Source organism: Acipenser ruthenus, chromosome 11 (assembly GCF_902713425.1).
Source record: "Acipenser ruthenus chromosome 11, fAciRut3.2 maternal haplotype, whole genome shotgun sequence".
NCBI classification, from domain to species: Eukaryota; Metazoa; Chordata; class Actinopteri; order Acipenseriformes; family Acipenseridae; genus Acipenser; species Acipenser ruthenus.
The window spans coordinates 6,639,572-6,665,194 of record NC_081199.1 but is presented as its reverse complement, the minus strand read 5'-3'; the positions used below and the strand labels follow the sequence as shown (position 1 = coordinate 6,665,194).

Sequence of the window (25,623 nt, the reverse complement as noted above, 5' to 3'; positions counted from 1 at the left end):
ATATATATATATATATATATATATATATATATATATATATATATTATATTATATTATTCAGATATGAAATTACTATTTATGGCTTGCCTGAGTCCTAAAACCGGCAACTGTACAACAGCTGAAAGGATCAGGTAAGAACAGAAAGCCTGTCTTTTAAACTTGCAACCTAAATAAAGCATTCACTTTACTCATTTTTAGTGTGCAACCGCCCCTAGTTATACTGCCCAGTACTGCGCCGTTGTTGCTATCATCATTTCTAGCTACTGCAAACAAACAGCACGGTTTACAGTTACAAACTAACAACAGTTTAACGGAAGTTGTCCGTTGTATTTGTGAGTTATTGCAAAGGTGACGTGTTGTATGTCAATTGGTGTCTGGTCATCCTTAGTCGTATTGATTTAGCGGCGCATTTAGTGTTTATCAGCAAAATAAACTTCTCGTTAGTGAGGTAGGAAACTGAGCCATGGATTCACATGAAGTACATAACACAACATGCATGCATTGGCTCTGCACCCGAAATATCACAACTCACACGGTACCTTATTCTGCAAGTTATCATTCAGTGTTTAGTACTGTACATGCACCAGAAGATATGACAGTTACTAATTTACAGTTTTGTTTTTTAGGAAGGTTTGAAGTTTTAGTACCCATGCCAAAATCTCGTGATTTTGTGAGACTCTACACAAACACAGAGCCAGATTTATTTTCAGAGAGACAATTTTTGTCAAAATTACATTTGCTCCATTTTTATTTCAAGAATACAAAACTATTAATCTTATATTTTGAAGACAGACAAAAAGACTTCTAGTCCAAATGTTTGTCATTGAATTTCTCAATTTGTTACTATTGAGTGTTTAATATTAATCTTGCAAAACAAGCAACAGACAATTTGTCAGGTTAAGTTAAGGACTCAAAAGTGGGCCTTTTGTAACTTGAACAGTTTTATATATTTTTTAAAATAAATGGTACAGATTGCATTTTAGTAATCCCACAAGAAGTCACATTAGGGCCAAACAAGACACACAAGAGTCATTATTGTATACCTTGCACAAAATATCTGTGATCCTACTAGTGTAACAGGCAGTGTTGTGTGGTACTCTGCCGTTACAGCTTCTGCCCTGTCCCGTTGGTGTGAAGAGATGAGGTTAAATGCACTAAAACCGTGAATGCAGAGACCGGATCACCGGTTAATGTCCAGCCTCTGCCATCTTACACCAGCATCATCAAACATAACTCTTGCATATTTACTGTACTGTAGGTGATTTCATTGAATGCAGCCCAAGTTTCTTAATCACATTTCATATTATCTCTCCCAGGCTCAGCCCCAGCAATGGAAAGCTGAAGCCTCAAAGTGTGTTATTATACAGCTCTGGCCAAAAGCTTTGCATCACCTAGAATTATATTAACATAATTTAGATCTTTTATTTAACACTAGCTGAAGTACCCGCCGTTGCCCGGGGAAATTCAATATTACAGTATTTCATGCATGACAAATTGGGGAACGGTAGCCTTATTGTTTCCTGTAAGTTACCGATCTTGGGTGTCGCACAATGCGCTCGGACCCCCTTCCCTTTTTTTTAACTTTACTCTTTTTTGGGGTTTTTGCCATTTTTAATTTTTTTTTTTACATTTTTGTTCTTTTAATTTTTTGTTTTGTGGGTTTCTTTAATTTGAGATAGATGGCTACTATAGTGATCCAGCAATGGGTTTACTAAATTAAGTACCCCGGGGGTCAGAATTTTGGACCCAAACATAGCCCTCGACCATCCTCTGGATGAAAGAGGAGGCCATGCAGAGTTTGGTTGCACTGTCTCCTGTGGGGTCCGAATGCATAAAGCAACAGACAGACAGACAAACTTTATTCTTTATATAGTAAGATGATGTAATCAAAGAATGATACCGTTATAATTTAACATAAAAAAACACATGTATATTTTGTTTTTTCTTTTATGCTAGGGAGCACATTGAAGCAGCAGGTCATACCTGCGTTCTTCGAGATACTGCTGACTTCAAAAACTCAGAGGACGTGGCAGACCTTATTGCAGAAGAGAAGTACGAGGGGGCACTCGCTATTCACCTCTATAAATCAGGCAGGCTCCTACTGGGTAAGGAAGTCAGGATAGGTGTGGGCAGTGCTTGAAATGATCTGGTGATCCACACATTGCTGCACACCAACTAAAATGCCATTGCCTAAATGGAAAGAGAAGAAAGGTACCCACAGCTATGTACCTGTTAAGTTTAGTTTGATTTGGAGACTAAATCAGCAACCCTCATAAGAACATAAGAAAGGTTACAAACGAGAGGAGGCCATTCGGCCCATCTTGCTCATTTGGTTCTTGGTAGCTTATTGATCCCAGATTCTCATCAAGCAGCTTCTTGAAGGATCCCAGGGTGTCAGCTTCAACAACATTACTGGGGGAGGGTTCCAGACTCCCACAGTTCTCTGTAAAAAAAAGTGCCTCCTATTTTCTGTTCTGAATGCCCCTTTATCTAATCTCCATTTGTGACCCCTGGTGTTTTTCAAAATTCAGTACGTTTTAGAATTTGGAATGCTTGAATCAGATCGCAGCGTAGTCTTCTTTGTTCAAGACTGAATAGATTCAATTATTTTAGCCTGTTTGCATATGACATAAACCAGGAATAATTCAGGTCACTCTTCTTTGCACTCTTCCTAGAGCAGTAATATCCTTTTTGTACCAAGGTGACCAGAACTGAACACAGTATTCTAGATGAGGTCTTACTAATGCATTGTAAAGTTTTAACATTACTTCCCTTGATTTGAATTCAACACTTTTCACTAGATATCCGAGCAATCTTGTGGTACGGTATTTACATAATAACTCAATGATGGGATTGTTTGCTTCTCATGTTGCCTGATCAGAATGGGGTAACTTGATTCTGTGGACCCAATTCACAAAGCTTGCATTCCTAGCGGGTTAGTAGGTGGTTTGAAACACAAGGATATATAAACCCTCTTTGAAAAGCTGTATTTACAAAAAAGAGAAAACAAATAAATAAGGAGTTTAAGTTTTGTGAATATCAGCGTGCTATATTGGAGTTTTGTGTGTGTGTGCAAATAAATGCTTTCTGTTGTTTTTTGTTGTTAGTTCTGCTGGGTATTCTTCTGGAGAGATATATTATCATTGCTCTCATACCAGGTCTCCAAATAATCTGTTCATCTTTATTTAGTGCTCTGCTCTATATATTGTAATGATCTGTCAGGCAGTGGTCTTATTCCTCCCTGTTGGTGCACAGTGTTTTCTCACCTAATGAACTGAATCTCATCAGATTTATATCTTTGTTTTATGAAGAGGGCTTTTTAATGTTATGTAGTGCCTCACTGCTGGGTTGAAGATGGAGTGAGGCAGAAGTGAAAATCGCAGAGATTTACTCTTTAGTTTAATGTTTTCTCAGACAGCTGCATTCCGTTTGGGATTGTGTTTGGAGGAACGGATATTAACGAAGATGTGAAGGGTGAAACCAAACGACCAGTCATGGGGCAGGTGTTGCAGAAAGCAAGGTACACATACCATCAATTAGTATACCTGTAGTGTGCGGCACATCATTAGTGTAAAGAGGTTACCCTTCACCTGACAAATTCTTTTGTTATGCACATTTTATCCCTGACATCCTGAATAGAAGATTCTCAGTTGGCAGGTGCTTCCATATCCAAGATGACACAAATTACTGATGCCTCAAAAGTGATGATTCTATGGGTCATTCTGAGGAACTAGAGATGGTTATCATTGAGTCACATATCCCTCCAGAACAATTTATACTCCTAGCAGACTCTTTACTGTGTATTGAATCAGGTGTTATGACCCTACTAAGATATGCCTCCTATTAATACAGTGTAAATAATAACAAAGCACATTAATATGGCATTATCAATCATGTTTAATTCCAAATATGCCCAAATGATGCAAAGCTACGTAAGATAAAAACAACATATAGTAACTAAAGCATCAACCCTCAATCTTTTTTTGAAGTAACATAATAATCTCATTGTTGGGTTTTCTGCACCTCGCATTTCTAATCAAGATGTGATAAATTTGATTCTGTATCACAGGTTTTGCATGTTGATTTTGTGTGAATTTTGCATTCAAAGGAAATCCAATATATTGAGACAGCTAATTTAAAAAATGCTTCTCTAGTCAGATTTGATTTTGAGCAGATTACCACCAGTGCAGTTCAATTACCAAGCGGTTTGTGGTGTTATTTATGACTGATTTTCCACACTGTGTCAGTCACTTTGCAGTATCCAGTTTGCAATCTGTTGTGCAACATCACTGGAAATGGATGTCATTTGAGTCCCAGCTGACCACATTAACCATAATATTTCAAGAAACCCTAAAAGAAAAGCCTATTAAGGGATAGAATATCAATAACTGGTTCTTTTGTTTCTTCACTTTTATATGTCTGTGTCTATGGGGCATTGCTCTGTGGAAGGAGTTAGCTGAAAGCCACATTGCTTCCTCACATTGCTCTGTGGAAGGAGTTAACTGAAAGCCACATTGGTTCTTCACATCGCTCTGTGGAAGGAGTTAGCTGAAAGCCACATTGCTTCTTCACATCGCTCTGTGGAAGGAGTTAGCTGAAAGCCACATTGCTTCCTCACATTGCTCTGTGGAAGGAGTTAGCTGAAAGCCATATTGCTTCCTCACATTGCTCTGTGGAAGGAGTTAGCTGAAAGCCACATTGCTTCCTCACATTGCTCTGTGGAAGGAGTTAGCTGAAAGCCACATTGCTTCTTCACATCGCTCTGTGGAAGGAGTTAGCTGAAAGCCACATTGCTTCCTCACATTGCTCTGTGGAAGGAGTTAGCTGAAAGCCACATTGGTTCTTCACATCGCTCTGTGGAAGGAGTTAGCTGAAAGCCACATTGCTTCTTCACATCGCTCTGTGGTTAGCTGAAAGCCACTTGGCCTCTGCCCTCCCGCTGCTTTCTTTAGACTTTTTTTCAGAAAAGCAATGAAGTCTGGCAGGTGGAAGCTACAGAAAAGATACTGCTACCACTGGGTACTGTAGCCAATTATCTTCCCAGTATGTTGATTGCGTGTGTTTTTTTGTGCTGTTATGCATATTATAAATCACATATAAAAAGGCAACCAGTCACTGTTAAAGATTTGTCAAGATTCCAGTACATCTTATCCTGTGTATAGATGTCACCCCATTCATAGAACATAGGCATAGTTCTAAAGTAAAAAAAAAACAACAACTCTTTAATGTTTAATAGTAGCCAAAGCAAAACTGCACAACACAACTCTTTACACGACAACAATGTTTTAACATATACAATTCTGTAAGAAAAAATCAGAGCAGTATTTTTGCTTTCTTTTTTACTCAAACATTCGTTTACAGAAGTAGCTATTGCAAAGCAGAGCAATTAGCCATTTATAAGGTGTCGTTAGACAGGTAGTTGCTACTGCAGAAAAGTTTGTATTCACAAAACATTTATTGCAGAGTTTACACCTGTTTGTTCTAAAAGAACACAAAATGTTTGTTTCAAAGCCTCAAATAAATAAGTCAGGAGTTTCATTGTACAAAAAAAAAATGATGCAAACCTGGGTTAAGTGCTTTGTGAATACGGCTTAATGCATGGACGTGTTTTTTGGGTTTCAGATAAATAAAAAATAAATGAATAAACCTTTCTACAAAGTCATTTTTCACTGTTTCAAAAGCTTTGAAATTAGACAGCAAGTTACTGCTGGCAGAATTCTGATTTGTGACCTTGTCTAGACAACAATGGTACAACTCCTGAGCCACCAAAGCATGCAAATTGAGCCGTGAGTCTACAGTCTACTGCTGAATAATGTAGCTGATCTAATAAGTGAAAATAAAAGCGGTTTCAGTCTGTTGGGCCTGTGTAAATTAAGGTACACAACAAAGCCTCTTTTTGCAGGCCTTTGTACTCTTCATGATTGAAGGCGTATTAGCATTATCTATGAATTTGGCTTATTGCTTTCATTAAATACTCAAAACCATTGTTCTTTTTTCTGTTTGAGTTTTATAAGACACTCAAACTTCCACCTTGAATCCTAAAGAGATAATTGCCTCCGTGGAGGACAGATATGATCTCTGCCTGCAGCTTCAAATACCAGTCAGCATCCCGACTGCTGCAGTTTTTTAAAACATACTACGGTATCTGACCGTTTGCTGTGATTAAAGGTTTATGTGCTAGTCTACCTGAAGCCTTCCATCATACTATTCAACAATTCCATTCGCTTTCTTCCTTGATTTGTGTGAAGTTTTAGTGTTTTTTTTTTATTTTGTGAGGTTTGGTTCACAAAAACAGAAATTTAACTGAAAATACAAAAAATATATATTTTTAATAATAATATGTGTTTGAATTTGCCTTATACATTCTGCAATTCTAACAGGTCTACTAGTTAAATTTGTATTTGTAAAAGTGTGTTTGGAAGGTTAAATACACTTGGATATTCATAAAACTGTATACATTGTTGTCTGTTTTTTGAATCCTTTAATATAGCCAAAGTAAATGTGTAAATTTATATTTTAAATATGAATAATCACTTATGGTGTGGATCATTAAAACATCAACTACGCGGGTAGTAGAAATGACTTCCTACCAGTGTAGCTGTATTACAATAGGGAATGATGCGCACATATAACATATCATAAAGCAGAATTGAGCTATTGTATTCAATAAAACAAAGTGTTTTTGTGTGCATTGTCTTTTAAATTATGTATTTATTCCGGAGGGAACAATTAAAGATAACCAATGTGTGTTTGTTTTATATATTGTTTTCAAGGTTTGCTGTGGCATTCTCAGACAGATTGAAAGAAGAGGCAGAAGCCTTTTGGGTATGTATTCTTGTTTAAGACCAATTCCCAAGGTTTGAACAGATATCCAGGTGAAAGTTGACCGTTTGACCCCAAAATTGCATTCTGGTTGATAACACCCACTTTGAGCCATGGCGTCTGATCATGTTTGAATGCTAATGTCAAATGATTGCTTGACTGTATCCCTTTGCAGAAAACAATCAACCAAAGCCCATCCACAACTCTCATGTACAGTCATGCAAAAGACAGTTGTATCAATGTATAAACACAGCCATCAAAAATAGCAACACTGTACACTTGTCAGATTATTCTGTGTTATATATTAATTGCATAGGGGAATATTTTCATAGACTATAATAAAGCAGGGTTCTATGGCATGTAGCAAGCATGCTGATAAAAACTGTGCTATATCAGTGTTGGTTAAATGAACTAAAGTGTAAAATAAGACCCCAGACATGATATTAATAAGCATGTGTTTAAAGGCTGTAACTGAATAGTGTTATTTAATAGTCGTGGTATTGTGTGAATATGTCTGCTGGTCTTTTTGTCTGAACAACTGCACTTGTACTTGTACACTATTAAAATATGTGGTGTAATAATTGCATTATCATGAAAAATAGGGCTAATCACTTAGAAAGTGAAAACACAGTATTCTGCTCACAGTATTCTGCTCACTTTAATTTTTTTGACCACTTTTTTAAACTTTTGAATTGCATTCCCTGCCTCAAGATAGCTTCACATGTACCTGCATGGACCTATCAGAACTACATTTCCCATCATCCTCCTGCTCACATATGTAACAGATGGATTTACCAGTGAGCAGGAGGATGATGGGAAATGTAGTTCTGAAAGGTCCATGCAGGTACAGAGAAGCCATCTTGAGGCAGGGAATGCAATTTAAAAGTTATTAGAAGTGGTCAAAATTTTTTTAAAAAATTCAAAATAATACACACACCTTACGTCAACAGTTGTAGCAACACATGGGAACATGTAACACAATAAAATAAAAGGTCCTTATGTACCCTTTAACAATCGCTTGATATAAAGCTAATCCTTTCCTGAGTGTGTGCCTTATGGGTTTGAATGAAGAATTGACTGTAATTGGGACTCTCTGTGATCTAGTTGTTACAGTAAGCAATAGCCAGTGGTGCAGTTATCTTGTATATTGAAACACAGGCAGTTCGTGCCTTTGTATTTATTGATGTATTGATTCGAGGGGAATACCCTGTACTATACAAGATACAACCCCAGGTTTGCTTTTCATTTTCACATGGTGGATGTAAATCATGGTACTTCTAACTCTAAACTTGTATTTGCAGCTGTGGCAGGGGATATATAACAATGGCACATTTGTTTGACTTGAGAGCCACATCCCTGTACTTGTACAGTAGGTACTGTACATAGAAACAACATATTGGAGTTGGTTTTATAGAGTGACAAAGATATATAGACAATTAGAATATTGCTTTGACACACGTGTCACGTTTTAGTTATTATTGTTCGAATTAATGATCTTGTTTTAATGCATCTTTCATTCTTAAAGCCATTCCATGGGAGTAAAATATATGTCCAGCCGCAAGGTAAGGGAAGTAGTCCTTGCACTCGTAGTCCTTTGCATTTGTTTTGTAGTAGATTCCTCTGCATGGGGGTGTTGCATACTGTCCTGTTCTTGCTTTCATTTTCTGAATGTCATTTGGTGGTTGTCGTGGTTTTTACATATGTCCTATAATAGGCTGGAGTGCTAACTCAAAGTGTAGCGCTACTTAAGTACATGAGATGCTCAATACAATAATAAGGAAAAAGTATAGTCATTTAGAAATTGCTTTTTTAAACTGTAGCTGCATGCGTTTCTGCAAAAGCATTAAGTTATTGCTCGAGTTTGTCTCTTAAAAAACATACTTTACTGTGGTTTTAATACAACAAAGCTGTCAGCTGTGCTGTTTCCATTTCCCTTTCTAATTATAATTTCTGTTCAAAACAGGTCTATTTCAGAGCTCTGCTGTGTTGTCTTGCATGAGCTAGCTTCTACTCACTGTGTGATCCTGGGCCTTGGGGATGCAGAAACACATTAGCTCTGTGCTTGTGTTAAAGATCAAGTGTAGTCGAAGACAAACACAGTGACCTTTTAAAGAGAATTAGAAATGTCACAAAATGATAATTGTATGCATTGTTCCAGCTTCCAGCAGCAGGCAGACCGTCTCATACCTGGGATTGCACATCGCCAGAACTAGAAGCCAGTCTTTTCGGATCTGATCTCACTTTCATATAATTTGAAATCAACTGCACATAGGATAACAAGATGTCTAACACGGGTCTGCTGCTGAACTGCACAAATATTTATAGAAATCCCAGAAGAATTCAGTCAATGAATACAAAGACTGTACAAATACTATGCAGTGCAAGCTTTGCTATGCTTTAAGTTATTTTGTATTACTCCACAAAGTTATTTTGTATTACTCCACACAATTTTCAGTAAATGGATACGTAAAGAATATAGAGCCCTAGCCACAAAACTTTATAGACTGTTTGTTGTTTTCTTTAAGGAGTTGTGGCGGAATTTGGGGGTGAGTGTTTGTATTGTATTGTTTGGTTAGTAGTGGAGGCTAATGCCCAGCCTACAGGTGTGCTGTTCTTTTGTTTAAACCTTTTATTTTGGCCTTTGTGTCGTGTTTTGTTTGTTTTGGTGAATAAAGTGTGCAACAGCCCTTTAAAACTACAAAGAAAATAGATAGATGGATAATTGGATCTGCTGGAACCCTGACGCAACCCAAATCCAGTGGGATGGCGGACTGGAGGACCTCCTCTAACAAACAAAGGATTTCTGGCTGCTTTTAGACAGGTGGCCACATCGCAATTAGCACCAATTACCTAACTGGGGAATGGCCACACCTGTGATGGCTGGCAGGTATAGATTTAACCCCATCCCTGCCAACCTTACATTCCCACACACACACGATTTACATTAAGGGCTTTCACCCTGCCACGGGTGTGTTCATAAACAATATTTTGACTTAAACGGTTATTTAAAAAATGAGAATAACCAGATAGACCACCTCTTAAACCATTCAAAAGGGTTCCTGAACTGCAAACTTGTTTTCATTAATCACAATGAGCATTAAAAAAAAAAATCAGTCTTTACAGTTTTATGAACAGGACCGGGGTGCTTAAACAACCAAATTGTATGCAGCTTGAATCAGAATGGACACAGCATAGGCAACACATGTTAAAATGATGCACGACTGTGCAGTGACATACCTGAGCACCATATTCAGCTTTTCCTCAATGCCTTACTCCCATGGTTCAGCACCAGATCACCTGCAATGGCAAAGGTTATGCCCCCGTGATGCATGTGTTCTGGTTCACCCTGTATTACAATAAACATAATGTTAATTTACTGTTGCACTTGTTCATTGCTCTATCCATCAGAAATGACACATACCAGCAATAAAGGTTTTTTGTCATCGTAATTATAGGTTTATTTTGCTTTGCCATGCTGGACAATACTGGAGAGAGCATTGATCTTTGAGGCTGAATAATAATACTAATTGTGTTTTATTGTTCCAACAACTCTAGGGATTGAGACCAAAGCTGGCACATGCATCAATTGGAGGAGCTTTCTGAGGTGTACAGGTACTTCTTTCGAGTTGTTTACTTTGCTCCGTAGGTCACCCAAGAAGACACTGTATTGCAGAGAAGCACATGGCTTATTTAAATACCAAACAACAATTTGCATGTCATTTGCCTACAGTGCATTCTGGAGGCTGTAGTTTTTTACCATAAATTTGCACTTCAAGTATACCTAATGAGAAACTGCAAATACATGAGACAAAACATGGGTTAGGGGGTTGTATGCTAAATAGTGAATCAAAGTGCCATTCAATTGGTATGTGAATCTTTGCATACACCACGAAGGTCATGACGTTCAACTGAAATGTTGTGATTTCATTTCACAATTGCTAAATGACCCAGGGAAAATGGATAATTCTGTTAAAAAGGTAGGGTACAGCACAGGGTAACAGTTAGTAATAACGTTTATTCAAAACACTGCTCAGCTCTTGGTGAAGCTGTAATACAAATGCATTCAGAGCTGAGTAGGGTACAGCACCACTAAATTCACAGGAAGGTGTTTGTTCTTCTAATGACAGGACAGAAAAAGGTTGGAAACCCTGTTGTAAAAATGCCTGCAGGGTTACTGCTGAATAGCTTATGCTTTTGTCTGGCACGGCACGATAATTCATTTACGTGACATTTTTTTATTTGGAGTTCTTAAAGAGTTGAATGCTTAATTTTTCCCTCGTCGTGGTTGCAAAGCAGATGAGCAGCAGCAGCACAACACACAGTTTTACCACATCAGTAAATGCATGTCATTATTCAAAACCTCTGCATCCCTGATTTTAAATTGAACACTGTGAGGTAATTTTCATTCTCAATATATCACGCCACACAAGCTCCTTGCAGCTTTGATTAATAACTCTCCAAAGTAGAGCCATTTGCCCCCCCCCCCCCCCCCATGAATAATGCTGATTGCCGTCTGTGGCCAGACACTTCGTGATAAAATATACATGGGAAGGGGTTTATAATAGGAAAGACGTGCTGTTTAAGAATTGTTTTTTCTAGCGATCCATTAAAGTCATCTTTCATTGTAGTCTGGGCTAATCTGAAGCTGTGAAATTATTCATGCGGTTTAGAGATTGTAAAATAAACAAGAACTCTCTGACATCTGCGCCTGTCTAAATTACAAGTTGCAAATTGTCCGAAAATTATGCAGCTAGGATTATTTGATATCATCGGCTGTCTCTTTTCATTTGTCTTGTCATTGTTGCTGATATGATTAGTTTTTGTTTTGTATGGTCCCATCAGTGTGGAGCTCAGTTATTATGTCGACTGCCCCACGCCACTCTCTGTTTGGAAGTTTCTTTTCCATTTCGTTATGCCCTTGATGACTGAGATGTGATCTTATTTGGATATGTAGCCTTTTGTCATGGAAAATCTGCTACAGTAAAACCTTTTTGCTGCAATCATAAATTTGATATGAAGAGTGCATTTTGCTGTGGCACTGCAGGAATGTTTTTTTTTTTTGTGAGAGTCAAAGGTTTAGGTTCTGTGATGTATTTTAACTGGCTTTTTTTTTTTTGGTTCATACAGTAGCTACAAAATGTCTTACTGAGTCAAAAATGTATACATTTAATTTTGTTATGGTAACAATCTATGAAAAATGTATTTATTGACAGAAGCAATATTAATTTGAACAGTTAAACTGTATAATTCTAGTCTCATCTATTTGAAATTACATTCTATGTCTGCTTGATAAGTTATTGTTCAGTACAACAAAGCCTGTGGAGTATATATCTTAGTGTCACTTTTTTATTATGACTAATCAATGCTGCCTTCTCTAATGGCCCAAAACTCTTTTTAAAACTATAAAGAAGACCAAGATATATATTTTAGCTTTCAGCAAAAAGAGAATATCGTTTATGTGTCGAGTAAAAAACACATTTCAGGAAAAAAATCAATGCCCCCCTTTGTGGTGGAGAAAGATTTAATAATAAAAAGAATGAACAGTTTATAGATTCTTTCACTGTTAAAATAATTTTCTGGGGGCTGCAATTTAAACTTCTGGAAATTATTTTCACACCTGTACAATATTATTATTATTTATTATTATTCATTTCTTAGCAGACGCCCTTATCCAGGGCGACTTACAATTGTTACAAGATATCACATTATACATTATTTCACATTATACAGTTATCACATTATTTTTACATACAATTGCCCATTTATACAGTTGGGTTTTTACTGAAGCAATCTAGGTAAAGTACCTTGCTCAAGGGTACAACAGCAGTGTCCCCCACTGGGGATTGAACCCACAACCCTCCGGTCAAGAGTCCAGTGCCCTAACCACTACTCCACACTGCTGCCCCTATAGCACAATAGCACTTCTGGAGGCAAAGTCATCTTAATGACAGCCCAGTTCAATTCAGACAGACAGAAAGTAATGTTGGCAAATTGTGTTCAAGAAAACTGTGTTGTCCTTCCCTCCCTCTGCAAAAAGCAGGTTCGCTCAGGTCTCAGAAGCGGGAAAGGTTGTTAAGGGGTTCTCAGTGAAGGCAAAGGCAGCAACAAAAAACAAACAAAATACATAATGAAATGTCCCAAGGTAAGAAAAATATATAAAAGGTATATAAAATGAAGCCATCTATAACAAGGCACGCCTGTGTCCCAGTCATTACTGTGGAATAGTACAGCCATGCCTGTTCCTGGAGTAAAGCCTTATAATATGGACCTGCTTTTCCATTGATAAGCTCATCAGACCAGGTCAGTCCCTGCAGTACCCAGTGAGAGGAACTTAGCTAGCAGTGTGCAGCAGGGAAAACAGCTGCAGGCCACTGGAGACCCTCTGCAGGCCACTGGAGACCCTCTGCAGGCGCTCCGACATCAGTGAGGTGGAAGGCTGCCAGCACAAGCAGCAGAAATGCTGAGGGGGCGCCGTTTGGCAGAACACGGCCAGCTACCAGGGACGACTCAGGGCAACAGCGGCAAAGCACGCCAACACGGAGAGCAGAAATCTGAAAGCAGACCCAAAGCAGTCAGGGAGTACAGGAACTAAGCAGAGGTGACATGACTGGATTGGTATTGAAACAAGCAGAACTGAAACTTAGACTGGGCCCCTCACATTGAGAGGCTCTCGGGTCCCTTGTTTAGTCTGAGGGAGAATAGCAAGGGGGCCTATCCTATCCCTGTTGATCCTGTCCTATCCCAGCCTATCCTATCCCATCCTGTCCTATCCCTGCCTATCCTGTCCCTGCCTATCCTATGTCCAGCATTAGTTGTTGTCCTGCAGCTGTAAACTTACCTTTTTGGAGAAATAATAAAATGAGGATGTTTGGAAGAGTGTTGTTCAGATCAAAGGCACATGGATAGAATAGAGGTTTTCAGTTCAGAGTAAAGTCTAATTCAAACTTCAAAAACATTTATTTTATGGATGGTCATGTTGCTCCTTTCCATCATTTTCATTACTGTATTTAATTGGAGACATTGAGGCATTTTTTATAGAAGCACAAAGAAAATCGTGGCTATGATGCTTCCATGTAAAGATTACACGCAGGTCAGTGTGACACAGGGTGCTGTGTCTGTGTCAACAGTAGAACTAAAACATAATCCCAGTTGTTCATTTGAATGCTGTCAATATGCACCCTCAGTACAGTATTTATTTATTTTTGTTATCTATTAACTACTTCAAAACTGCACATCTGTTTAAGAAAGGTCAAAACAGCACGCTAGTAAACTAACTTGGGTATGCCCCTACATACATAGCTACCTTTCTGTGACTGGTAGCGTTAAGTAACAAGAAAAATACAAAGCATAAAGACTATCGTAACGACAAGCGATTTAAGCCTGGTGTGTCAGTTCCTGCAACTGAACTAGGCAGCATACTGTTTGTGTTCCTGATAAGCTTATTGACTGGAGAGCTTGTGTGAAAGCCTAGTGGAAATTAATTTGGCTGGGTTTTATACACACTGATACAAAATATTTCATAAAATACTGGAATGTAGATGATTCTTTGTGTATCAGATTCACCTATTGACAGACTATTGGTCTCCAGTTTCCTATAGCGGGAACCTGCCATATTTAGCATATACCTTTGGGAAAAAAATAAATAAATAGTGTGTCCCCGAGTTTCAGTCATGATGGGCAAGGCAGTAGATCTGACAGTCTTTGATAAGATGCTCACTTGGCAGGTGCTTCTGTCTTTGAAAAGTGATCTCTGTTCATCATTTGAAAAACTGTATCTCAATTAAACAGTCACGTCCTAATTAAACGACATAAATAGCACTGGGAAGAACCACCTCCAAGAGTTGTGTCTCATTTAAACAGAAATCCCGATTATCAGGATCCCAATTAAGAGGCGCCGACTGTAAACCCTAATTCCATTAAAGTTGAAACAATGTAGTAACTTTTTTTGTGCGTCACTTGTAGACACATTCTCATCTTATAGACACTTTTCCTTTTAATATAGTTGTTCTATAAATAAAGCCTAAAGTAGTCTTGTGTATTCAATGTTGTATGTATTGTTGTATTTATGTTTTCAAACTACTAACAGCTGGTCAGTTTAGTATTTAATATGCTCCGTTGCATGTCAGTTTTCCAATCTAGCCCATAGGGAATGTGCCACACTAGGTGACTGGTATTATCGGTTGTATTCTCAGTAATCACAAATCACGTCAATGTGAGCTCCTTTTCTTTATGCAGCATGCTATATTGTGATGCTTCCCCAGTTTTTCATCTGAACAGCTGTGGTTTTAATCTTCCTAACTTGATTGCCTATTTTACTGGATAGTTCCACTCCAATATTGTATCTGATACTTCAGGGCAGCTGGTTTTGGCAATATAAGTTTTTAGTTTTTTTTAATATATAAGCTGCTAAAAACTTTGTATATTTAATCAGAACTGTTACTATTAGGCGACATACACACACACAGGCTAAATGCGGTTGTGAGTTCACCTTTTGCTCTTTATACGGTTTGTATACACACACAGTTCGGTTACAAAGGGCAGCGACAACCATACTAGTTAATCCTGTTCGGAATAAGTATCGAGTGCTGTTATTAATTCAGTTCGGTTAGTTAATGCGCACTAACTATGTGTGTATTACAACTGCACTAACACAACCACAGTTGGTTCTCAGTGGATTTCTGCGCAACTAATAATGTAATTGTTTATTAGACATACTTTTTTTTATTTAATCAAAGTACAGTTGTATACTATTTTGTTGTGAGAAAAAAAAAAATGTATTTTAGGTTTTGAAACTTAAATAAAACAATATGTGACAATTTGCGTCCCCAAACGCCGCAGTGCGACCGCAACTCGTTTTTCCACTGATACGGAACGTCTCATCTGTGTGTTTTGGCACTCCAGGAAATGTCTCAGTAAATGACAAAGACGCATATACGACTCCTTAGACATGTGTACATTTTTAATCCAGTCATTTGGAAACCACTCAAGTCGTTCCCACCAGCTTTCTGATCAGAAGATCGCCCAAATGTTTAGATCTACCGTCATGGTACATCAGATCGTCAACACTGTATTTAGCAGTGCAGAAAAAGCAAAATGCCGTCTACGCTGCTTTTGCAGAAAAGAGCATAGCTGTGCTTGACAAGCTCTCGATCGATTACGTACAGTACTTTCTTCCAAAAGCATAAACAAAAACACAGTCTCCATGTTGTCACACAAAACCTGCATGTAATGATGGCCCGAGTTCAGTGGTTTGTTTAAACAGGGAGTCACTCACTTCAGTAATGAAAGGTGTGTGTGTACAACAAACAACCGCAGCGAGTGCCGTTTGTAAATATGGATGTCGAGCCAACTGCAGTGTGTGTACGTAGCCTTAGTAACTGAAGGAAGCAGTGCATTAATTCTATATAGGTCTGCCACTTAACCTGACACCACCACAATGGAAAACTGCATCGGAATTCTCAGTGAATGATGTCTTAATTAAAACAAATGATTTGGATGAATTCTGCACAGATTGAAGGTTAATTTAGCTGTGATATTGCATATTTGAAGTTTGATTACCCCAAATCGTTGCAGCTGAACCCTGTCGTCCTTGAAGTATATAACTGATTTATTTTTGAGGTAATGCGTCCAGATAACCTGATTGTATTGTGAAAAAGACCAACTACAATTTTGCAAACGATATGTACGAACAAACTTCTACTCCTTCCAAAACATACATAACTAGAGTCATATAATCTGGTATCTGCAGTTATTACCTTACATAGAGAGCAGTATCATTGCACTGTGTGGGGCAACCTACTTCTGGTTAACTTATTTCCCTACAAATAAATAATAACAAAGTTTGTACCTAATTGTGTATTATAACACAGACATAAAAAATGTCTATTGCCTAGCTGCATGTGGCTAAACCTAATTTGAACAAGCACAAACAGTGAGTGGCATTAAGGAAGAGGTTATTGGGGTTCATGCTGAAATGAAAACATGTTACCAACAGTGTAAGCATCTCTGTTTGCCTGCTGCTGTGTTCAGTGCTGGCAGAGCCCCTAAAACGCAATGATTGCAGCGGGACCGCAATGCTTGTGTTCAGCCAGCAGAGGATTCACTGAAGCTGGAAGCAGAGTATAATTGAAAAGAATACCAGGGCTGGGAATTGCCACCAGTTTTAAATCACCAGGCTTTTTAAATATGTGGAATCAAGAGAGAACAATCCTGAGTTAATCGATCCCATAAACCTGGACTAAACTGATTTAGAATGAGTTCCCCTTACATTTGAGGTATATTGCATGTGTTCAAAACTTTTAAATCTTTTCTTTTTTTTAAGGTATAGACAATGAAAATGTGGACGACTTGCACGTTTTCTTTCTGGTGTGTGGATTGAGAAGAGTAAAGGACCCTCTCTACTTAGTAAATGTGTTTTCAGGTATGAACAGTCTGCTTTGCATTATCACTGGTTGAATCTACTAGGTTTTTTTCAGTGCAAAATTCCATATTATGAATTATTACTGTGACATGCTTCAAAATGCCCTGGCATGACCTCTTGGAAAATGAAATGAATAAATACATTTTAAAAACATGTTCTTTTTTTCGGTTTTCAGAATGGCACGTGGAAGATCCATCTGTGTATCTGATTATCATCGGACCAGAGGTAAGACGCTGTCTTTGTTTGCAAATTGTTCATAAATTAGCCTTTAACGGACGTGATCTACAGAGAGTATGGTGATGTTATTACACAGTCCAAACTACAGGGCCTGTGTTAGACAAGTGTATCAAAGAGGTCACACATCTGTCAAGCCTTAAGGGTTCAAAACAAGCATCGGGTCATCTGGGCTTTTATTTTTATTTATGTTTTATTAAGTAAACAAAAGCTAAAGCCATCCGCTCAGAAATGACAAATGTTTTAGTAGGATAATCACTTGCCCGTGTCCCTCTGTACTCTGCCACATTCCCCGAGGTTAAGGTTAAGAAGGGTCGCCCCTTGCTAATGAAGGAGCTATAACATTTTACAACATTACAGGCTTGTTTCTCTGTATTCCTTTCCTTATTCACAAATGTTTAAAAGGTTGCTTAGCAAAACACCTTTTTTTCTGTTGACATAAATGTGTCTTGTCATAGCTATGGGATCAATGCAGCAGCATTAACATGCGCGAGATGTGTGGCAAACAAAGACCTTTTCCTGTGTCGAAATTATCAGCGTCTGAAAAAACAGGAGGTGTAAAACTGTTTGCAAGAAATATAAATGCAGATTACATATCTGAAAGACACGTACCTTGATTACATTTTTGAAAAATTATTTCTGTTAGAAAATCTGTGCAACATGTGCAAAATTTTTACAACATTTTTGAAGAGCTCAGTGGCGCTTTCTGTAGCTTTATCCAAATTGAGTATTATGCATCAGGCATGTAACTGCATACAATCCCTCTCTTCCAGCAATTAATCAGATTGGGAAATGACCCCAATATGTGAAATCTGTCAGGACACGCACTAAGAGGCTTTTTATAGAATAACACAGTGAAATCACTATTCTTGAGCATGATCTGCAGTATTTTTTGGGATGTCTGTAAAGATTAAAATGATATTAAAATCATACTACAAACAGATATTTAAAATGTTTGCGGGATTATGAGTTTGTAAGACAAAAATGGCTAAATCCAGATTTGCAGCTGAAAGCGGGGGGCGGGGGGGGGGGGGGGGGGGGTTGATACGTCATCAACTAAATTAACCTTTCTAAGTACCGTCACTTCTCAAGGTTTACTTTAAGAAACAGACAATTATGACCTCTGTTAGATGTTCTACTGTTTCAGCACCAAATGGCACCTAATCATAGCAATCACTGGGACTTTGGTATCTGTTTATATACTATAAAGATCTGGTATTTGTTTGATATTGGATCAGTTTCTGACGGGACAAGTAATAACCAACACAAACAGTTTGCTGGTGTTTAATGCATTCTTAATGGTCTGCAAGGAATTCAGTCACCTCAGTTCTAAGGAGAAGACATTCTCCACATTTGAAGTACAGGCAGCAAAAGCCAATTTTCTAGTCCAGGACTTGACCCAAGGGACCTTGAAGGAAATAGCTGATCGATTGCAATTGATTCTTCTAAAGAGCACGGCTCAGACATTTAGTTCTGCATCCCATTTCATTTCACAAGCGAAACGACAGAAACTGCCGCATACAAAACAGATCTTATTTATTTATAGCATCGAAGAACCAAAATAATTTTCAATGCAAGAAAAAAAAGGGGGGCAGTGATTATGTTGCTCGTGCTAATAAGAGGTAAGAAAATAGAATTGAAAGCCTTGCTTAGCACCCCTTTAAGGCTGTTCCATGCATTCGCCATCCTTCAGTACACGCAAGAAAGATAATCTGGTGGTCAAAGAAGTGAATTCATCCAAATTGTAAAAAAAAAAACGGATCAATAAGGATATCCACAGGAATGTTATTAAAAGTGACTTTATCTATTTTCAGATTGATCCGTTGTTTACCAAGGAAGTGGAACTGAATGTTAAAAGGTAAATCATTTTAGTTTATATCATCTATGACAGCGGCCCGAGCAAGCAAATGTACCATGTTCAGGGTACACAACAGAACTGCACACGCAAAGACAACGGGTCAGACAAGCACTGTGCTTTACAAAACAAACAAAACTGTGCATGCTGCAGGACTAAGTGAGCTTCTGCACATCAGAGACCTTCAAGAAATACCCTAGTTATCTCAACAAATGTGTTCTTGTTTAGATTCACTTGATTTTATATTTCAGGAAAAAGGTGACTTTCTCCGTATGTTCTCAATAACCTTTTCAGAATCCAATTACCTTCAACGTAGGATCCTGAATATGGTTTCAGTGGGTTTGAAGCTAAGACTTGAGACCAGTCTTTCAACTGATATGCAGTAAACAGTGCTTGGGTTTTCTTTGGTGTTGTGCATTAACTGCATTTATTATTTTCCAAACAACAGTAACACATCAGATTTGCTGCATTATCTGTCAGCATTTCTTGGAACCAGTATTGTTTACGGAATTCTCTTAAAATATTGATTGTTCTGCCAGACTCATACCAGGTTACTTTGAATACCTTAATATCTGCAGCGTCTTTTTAAAAGAAAAAACTCATAAGAAATGTTTGAGAACAAGGAGAGGCCGCTCAGCCCAACAAGGTTAGCCTCTTATTAGCACCCCATTTGTCCGTACTCAGGGGGAATCTAATTTAACTCACAATCAGACACCATACATTTTAGCAATGAAGGACAAACCGTATAACTATTGTATTGTGTAGGATATAGTTAGAACACTGCAAAATAAGAATTTAACTTGGCAATGGGTGTTTGCACTCTAATAAGTCAACACTTTTTTTGGAAAGCAAAAAAACTATTTCTACCGCTAAAAAATAAAGATCTGTTATAATTACCAGAAGAAGATATTTAGGCATGGTACACCGAATTTCCAGAGATGTCCTTGTTTATAAAGAGTTTGCAAGGTTTAACATCTCATCTGAAGGTCTTTCCAGGGTGGATACGTGACAGCCAGGCCCCTGGGCTCTGACCTTATCGTTTCAGAGCGAGGGGAGTGTTTCTAGCACTGGAGAGGCCACAGGAGGAGCTGCACGCTGCCATGAGGAGATCATTCGCCTTGGTGAACAGCTCCGTCTCTGAGGGCATGTCAGCCGCAGTCCTGGAGGTACAGTAACCTTCATCCAGGCCCTCTGGTCCAGGCTAGTGGGACTGCATTCTGCTCTAGGAGAAAGAATTGCTTTCCTTCCCAGATATTCTGTAAACCCACGGCACCTTTGCTGATTGTTTCGCGGTGTAGCAGTAAGTGGTTGTGATGTACAACCATGATCTGAAACTCCAGGGTGAAAATGTGTGTGAGTCGAACAGGAGTTGGCTATGGTGCCATATACAGAGCATGGTCTGGCAGTGGTACATTGTGGTAAATCAGGGTGGACCATGTTAATCTCAGATTTACACATTCATGTCATCCATTGAATTGAGTCTATTTTAGTTCAATAAGTATGAGCAGAATATAATCTTGTTTTGCACAGAGCACAGCTTCAGATTTGAGATCCTAGGTACCCAGCTTCCCCATAGAGCAAATGCTAAAGACAGGTTGACTTGGTTTTGGAGTACAGTGGTACAGAGAGATTATTTTGACTATTAAATCTGGCCAGTTTACCCTTATTGGTTCAGGAATAACTTTACAGTATCAATGACCATATTCTCGATCACTATATATAAATGGATATGAACCGCATTACCAAACCAGAAATAACACAGAGATTGCAAGTAGTCTTCATTAAAAAAAATACATTCTAATGTATTCCAATTTACATTTTCTTAGGTAATGCATCTGGGAGTACCAGTACTGGCAAGAAACATCCCAGGGAATGCAGCCATAGTAATACATGAAGATACAGGACTCCTATTCTCAAACCCTCAGGTAACCACACAGGGTACAACAGGGGCTAATCTAAATACTGACCATGTTTAATTTTGGTCCAGTGTTTCTAGAAATGTTGCAGTCAATTGTATTGCCTTTCTTGACACACATTAGCCAAATTTCCCTGTATTCTAACAAATCAAAAAGTCCACCACTAAGCTGAGGTATTTGCTGAGTAGTGGTCCAGTTATATGAAGAAAACGGTGTATGGTACAAAGCCACCAACACCACGTCATACGCTACTGACAGCTGAGTGCCCCTGGGAGGTTTCCAATCAGATTCGAACTGGCAGATGTTCTTTTCCTAACATTCAGTGTGTTAGTAAGAAACAGATTGTCAGAATGATGGGGTCATTCAAGGCAAATACATGGCCATTTTCTCATCTTTCCCTCTCCAATGTTAAGTTTACGTATAATTTTAACAGTCATTGAATCGAAAGTTATCTTTGGACATGACCTATCATATTGGGCTTATATATATTATGCAATGATTGTAATGTACCATGTCTTGTATTTACCCATAAAATAGTGCAAAAGTCACCAAGAAAGAGTGAAATACTGGATCCAAATGTATACATTCGCAACCTTAACATAAAAATCTAAAACTAAATTATTATGGCTTTTTGTTAAAGTTTCAATGAACCTTAAAATGTTTATTGATTTTCACCAACAGTCTTCAATTATATTTACAATGCATCTTGATATTATAACTGATGAAGCAACTCAAGATCCTCATAAAACATTTTAGTAAAATACAGTGCCTTACATCGTTACTTTTGGGTTAACCACGCCCTTTGTTTTCTGAGCAGGAGTTCATTGAGCTCTCCAAGAGGCTGATCAGGGAGCCCTCATTACGGGAACGTATTGTCTGCAATGCCAGGGCCTATGTGAGGGAGCAGCACAGCAGAGAGAAGGAGAGGGACACCTACCAGCAGCTTCTTCAGCACCTACACTGAGCTCAGCTCAACTCTGCTCCTTCAAAACCTGCAATGAACTCAGCACCACAGCTCCTACAGCACATACACTGAACAGCTCCACAGCTCCTACAGCACATACACTGAACAGCTCCACAGCTCCTACAGCACTTACACTGAACAGCTCCACAGCTCCTACAGCACATACACTGAACAGCTCCACAGCTCCTTCAACACCTACACTGAGCTCCGCTCCACAGCTCCTTCAACACCTACACTGAGCTCAGCTCCACAGCTCCTTCAACACCTACACTGAGCTCCGCTCCACAGCTCCTACAGCACATACACTGAACAGCTCCACAGCTCCTACAGCACATACACTGAACAGCTCCACAGCTCCTACAGCACATACACTGAACAGCTCCACAGCTCCTTCAACACCTACACTGAGCTCCGCTCCACAGCTCCTTCAACACCTACACTGAGCTCAGCTCCACAGCTCCTTCAACACCTACACTGAGCTCAGCTCCACAGCTCCTACAGCACGTACACTGAACAGCTCCACAGCTCCTACAGCACCTACACTGAGCTCAGCTCCACAGCTCCTTCAACACCTACACTGAGCTCAGCTCCACAGCTCCTTCAACACCTACACTGAGCTCAGCTCCACAGCTCCTACAGCACCTACTGAGCTCAGCTCCACAGCTCCTTCAACACCTACACTGAGCTCAGCTCCACAGCTCCTACAGCACGTACACTGAACAGCTCCACAGCTCCTACAGCACCTACACTGAACAGCTCCACAGCTCCTTCAACACCTACACTGAGCTCCGCTCCACAGCTCCTTCAACACCTACACTGAGCTCAGCTCCACAGCTCCTTCAACACCTACACTGAGCTCAGCTCCACAGCTCCTACAGCACGTACACTGAACAGCTCCACAGCTCCTACAGCACATACACTGAACAGCTCCACAGCTCCTACAGCACATACACTGAACAGCTCCACAGCTCCTTCAACACCTACACTGAGCTCCGCTCCACAGCTCCTTCAACACCTACACTGAGCTCAGCTCCACAGCTCCTTCAACACCTACACTGAGCTCAGCTCCACAGCTCCTACAGCACGTACACTGAACAGCTCCACAGCTCCTACAGCACCTACACTGAGCTCAGCTCCACAGCTCCTTCAACACCTACACTGAGCTCAGCTCCACAGCTCCTTCAACACCTACACTGAGCTCAGCTCCACAGCTCCTACAGCACCTACTGAGCTCAGCTCCACAGCTCCTTCAACACCTACACTGAGCTCAGCTCCACAGCTCCTACAGCACGTACACTGAACAGCTCCACAGCTCCTACAGCACCTACACTGAACAGCTCCACAGCTCCTTCAACACCTACACTGAGCTCCGCTCCACAGCTCCTTCAACACCTACACTGAGCTCAGCTCCACAGCTCCTTCAACACCTACACTGAGCTCAGCTCCACAGCTCCTACAGCACGTACACTGAACAGCTCCACAGCTCCTACAGCACATACACTGAACAGCTCCACAGCTCCTACAGCACATACACTGAACAGCTCCACAGCTCCTTCAACACCTACACTGAGCTCCGCTCCACAGCTCCTTCAACACCTACACTGAGCTCAGCTCCACAGCTCCTTCAACACCTACACTGAGCTCAGCTCCACAGCTCCTTCAACACCTACACTGAGCTCAGCTCCACAGCTCCTACAGCACGTACACTGAACAGCTCCACAGCTCCTACAGCACCTACACTGAGCTCAGCTCCACAGCTCCTTCAACACCTACACTGAGCTCAGCTCCACAGCTCCTTCAACACCTACACTGAGCTCAGCTCCACAGCTCCTACAGCACCTACTGAGCTCAGCTCCACAGCTCCTTCAACACCTACACTGAGCTCAGCTCCACAGCTCCTACAGCACGTACACTGAACAGCTCCACAGCTCCTACAGCACATACACTGAACAGCTCCACAGCTCCTACAGCACATACACTGAACAGCTCCACAGCTCCTACAGCACCTACACTGAGCTCAGCTCCACAGCTCCTTCAACACCTACACTGAGCTCAGCTCCACAGCTCCTTCAACACCTACACTGAGCTCCGCTCCACAGCTCCTACAGCACCTACTGAGCTCAGCTCAACTCAACTCAGTGTCGATTGTAACAAGATGCATATTCTCAAGCTTTAACTCAAGTTATTTAAAGACTTTTTTTTTAAAATAACTTGAGCTTTGTGAATAGGACTGAGCTGTTGTATATATATTTGACACTGTGATGATTTTGAATCCTTTTTTTAATTGATCAAGAGACGGAAGAAGTGCCTTTTTATTACATAGTTTTAAAACAGTAATCAGTGGTTTGATTGTCAAAAAAGCAGAGTAATTGTAAACATAAAGGTACATATCAGTTTGCAAAATGAGGGCCATGAAGGGGTACTTCTGTACTGTATTTATTATATTTAAATTATTAAACAATTTTTCAGTTTTTTTCAGAGTAAAAATACAAATAATGGTTTAATACATTTTTTATGTGTTTACAATTCTTGAAATTTCTATGGTTTTGATGAAAAATAAAATATTGAGGTGGATTGCCTGGCTCACTTTTTATTACTAATTGATATTCTGTACTGTGAATAAAAATGATTGAAGTCAGAAAGGCAAGTGTCGAAGCAATGAGAAAGCCTTTTGTCTTTGTTAAACCAATCGGTGAGGAGGCTTTTGGCATCTATTTGTTTATTTACTGTACTGCACTGTATTAGATATATTGCAGGGATGGAAATCAGACTCCCATTGCATAGCAAATTGATCCATTCCTGGTTTTACCGTGAGTTTAATAAGACACATCTAAGCTTTTTATTATCTATACACTGTGACTAATCAAGCTTGTAGTAAAACCCGTACAGCTATGAAATGGGAGTCTTATTAACATCTTTGTATTGTTATGTACATGATTTATTTAAAACCTTAAAGCCATGTCAATCACTGCCAATCTTGAAAATTTAGCAAATAAATAAGCGATAAATGCCATTAAAAACCAATCTTGTGACACTTGTGATTGTTAATGTAGCAGAACTAGTGACAAGCAATTTAAGCACATGGTTAAGTCATTTAAACTTGCCAGTTGTTGTTACTACCTTAGTAACAAACAGCCTGCTTATACATTGGCCCACAATAGCGTTAGGTGTAGAAGAGAATAGTTCTGTGACGTAACAATGTTCTGGCTTCTGTGTCTTTAACCTTATTGCCCTAACATTGTTAAACCTCTGGAGGTGAGCCAGAGAGGTCTGGGGCTGTTCTTCTTGCTGCCCACTGACATCAGTTACATCACAGAGCGGAGAACATGCTGTCTGGGAGCTACGGTGTGGAAATTGGCTATTTAATGGGTCAGTGACACCAAACCTTTTTTTTTTTTTATTAAATTGTCTG

The 25,623-nt window shown here is 39.4% G+C and overlaps 1 protein-coding gene across 1 annotated transcript; it reads left to right on the top strand.

Moving 5' to 3' along the window:
• Nucleotides 1-29: 29 nt before the first annotated feature.
• On the top strand, nucleotides 30-24,785 carry LOC131739400 (glycosyltransferase 1 domain-containing protein 1-like). Its single transcript, XM_059033142.1, has 12 exons — nucleotides 30-131; nucleotides 1,957-2,105; nucleotides 3,415-3,520; nucleotides 6,774-6,825; nucleotides 8,348-8,384; nucleotides 10,378-10,434; nucleotides 17,144-17,242; nucleotides 17,418-17,467; nucleotides 19,291-19,334; nucleotides 20,377-20,497; nucleotides 21,158-21,256; nucleotides 22,065-24,785. Exons 1-12 carry the CDS (start codon nucleotides 64-66, stop codon nucleotides 22,209-22,211), a joined length of 1,029 nt encoding a protein of 342 aa, XP_058889125.1. The 5' UTR covers nucleotides 30-63; the 3' UTR covers nucleotides 22,212-24,785.
• Nucleotides 24,786-25,623: the final 838 nt, after the last annotated feature.

Coding starts and splice junctions, on each gene's coding strand:
- LOC131739400 (XM_059033142.1), top strand. CDS start 64: ATGAAATTACTATTTATGGCTTGCCTGAGTCCTAAAACCGGCAACTGT. Junction 132..1,956: donor ACAACAGCTGAAAGGATCAG/GTAAGAACAGAA, acceptor CTTTTATGCTAG/GGAGCACATTGAAGCAGCAG. Junction 3,521..6,773: donor CAGGTGTTGCAGAAAGCAAG/GTACACATACCA, acceptor ATTGTTTTCAAG/GTTTGCTGTGGCATTCTCAG.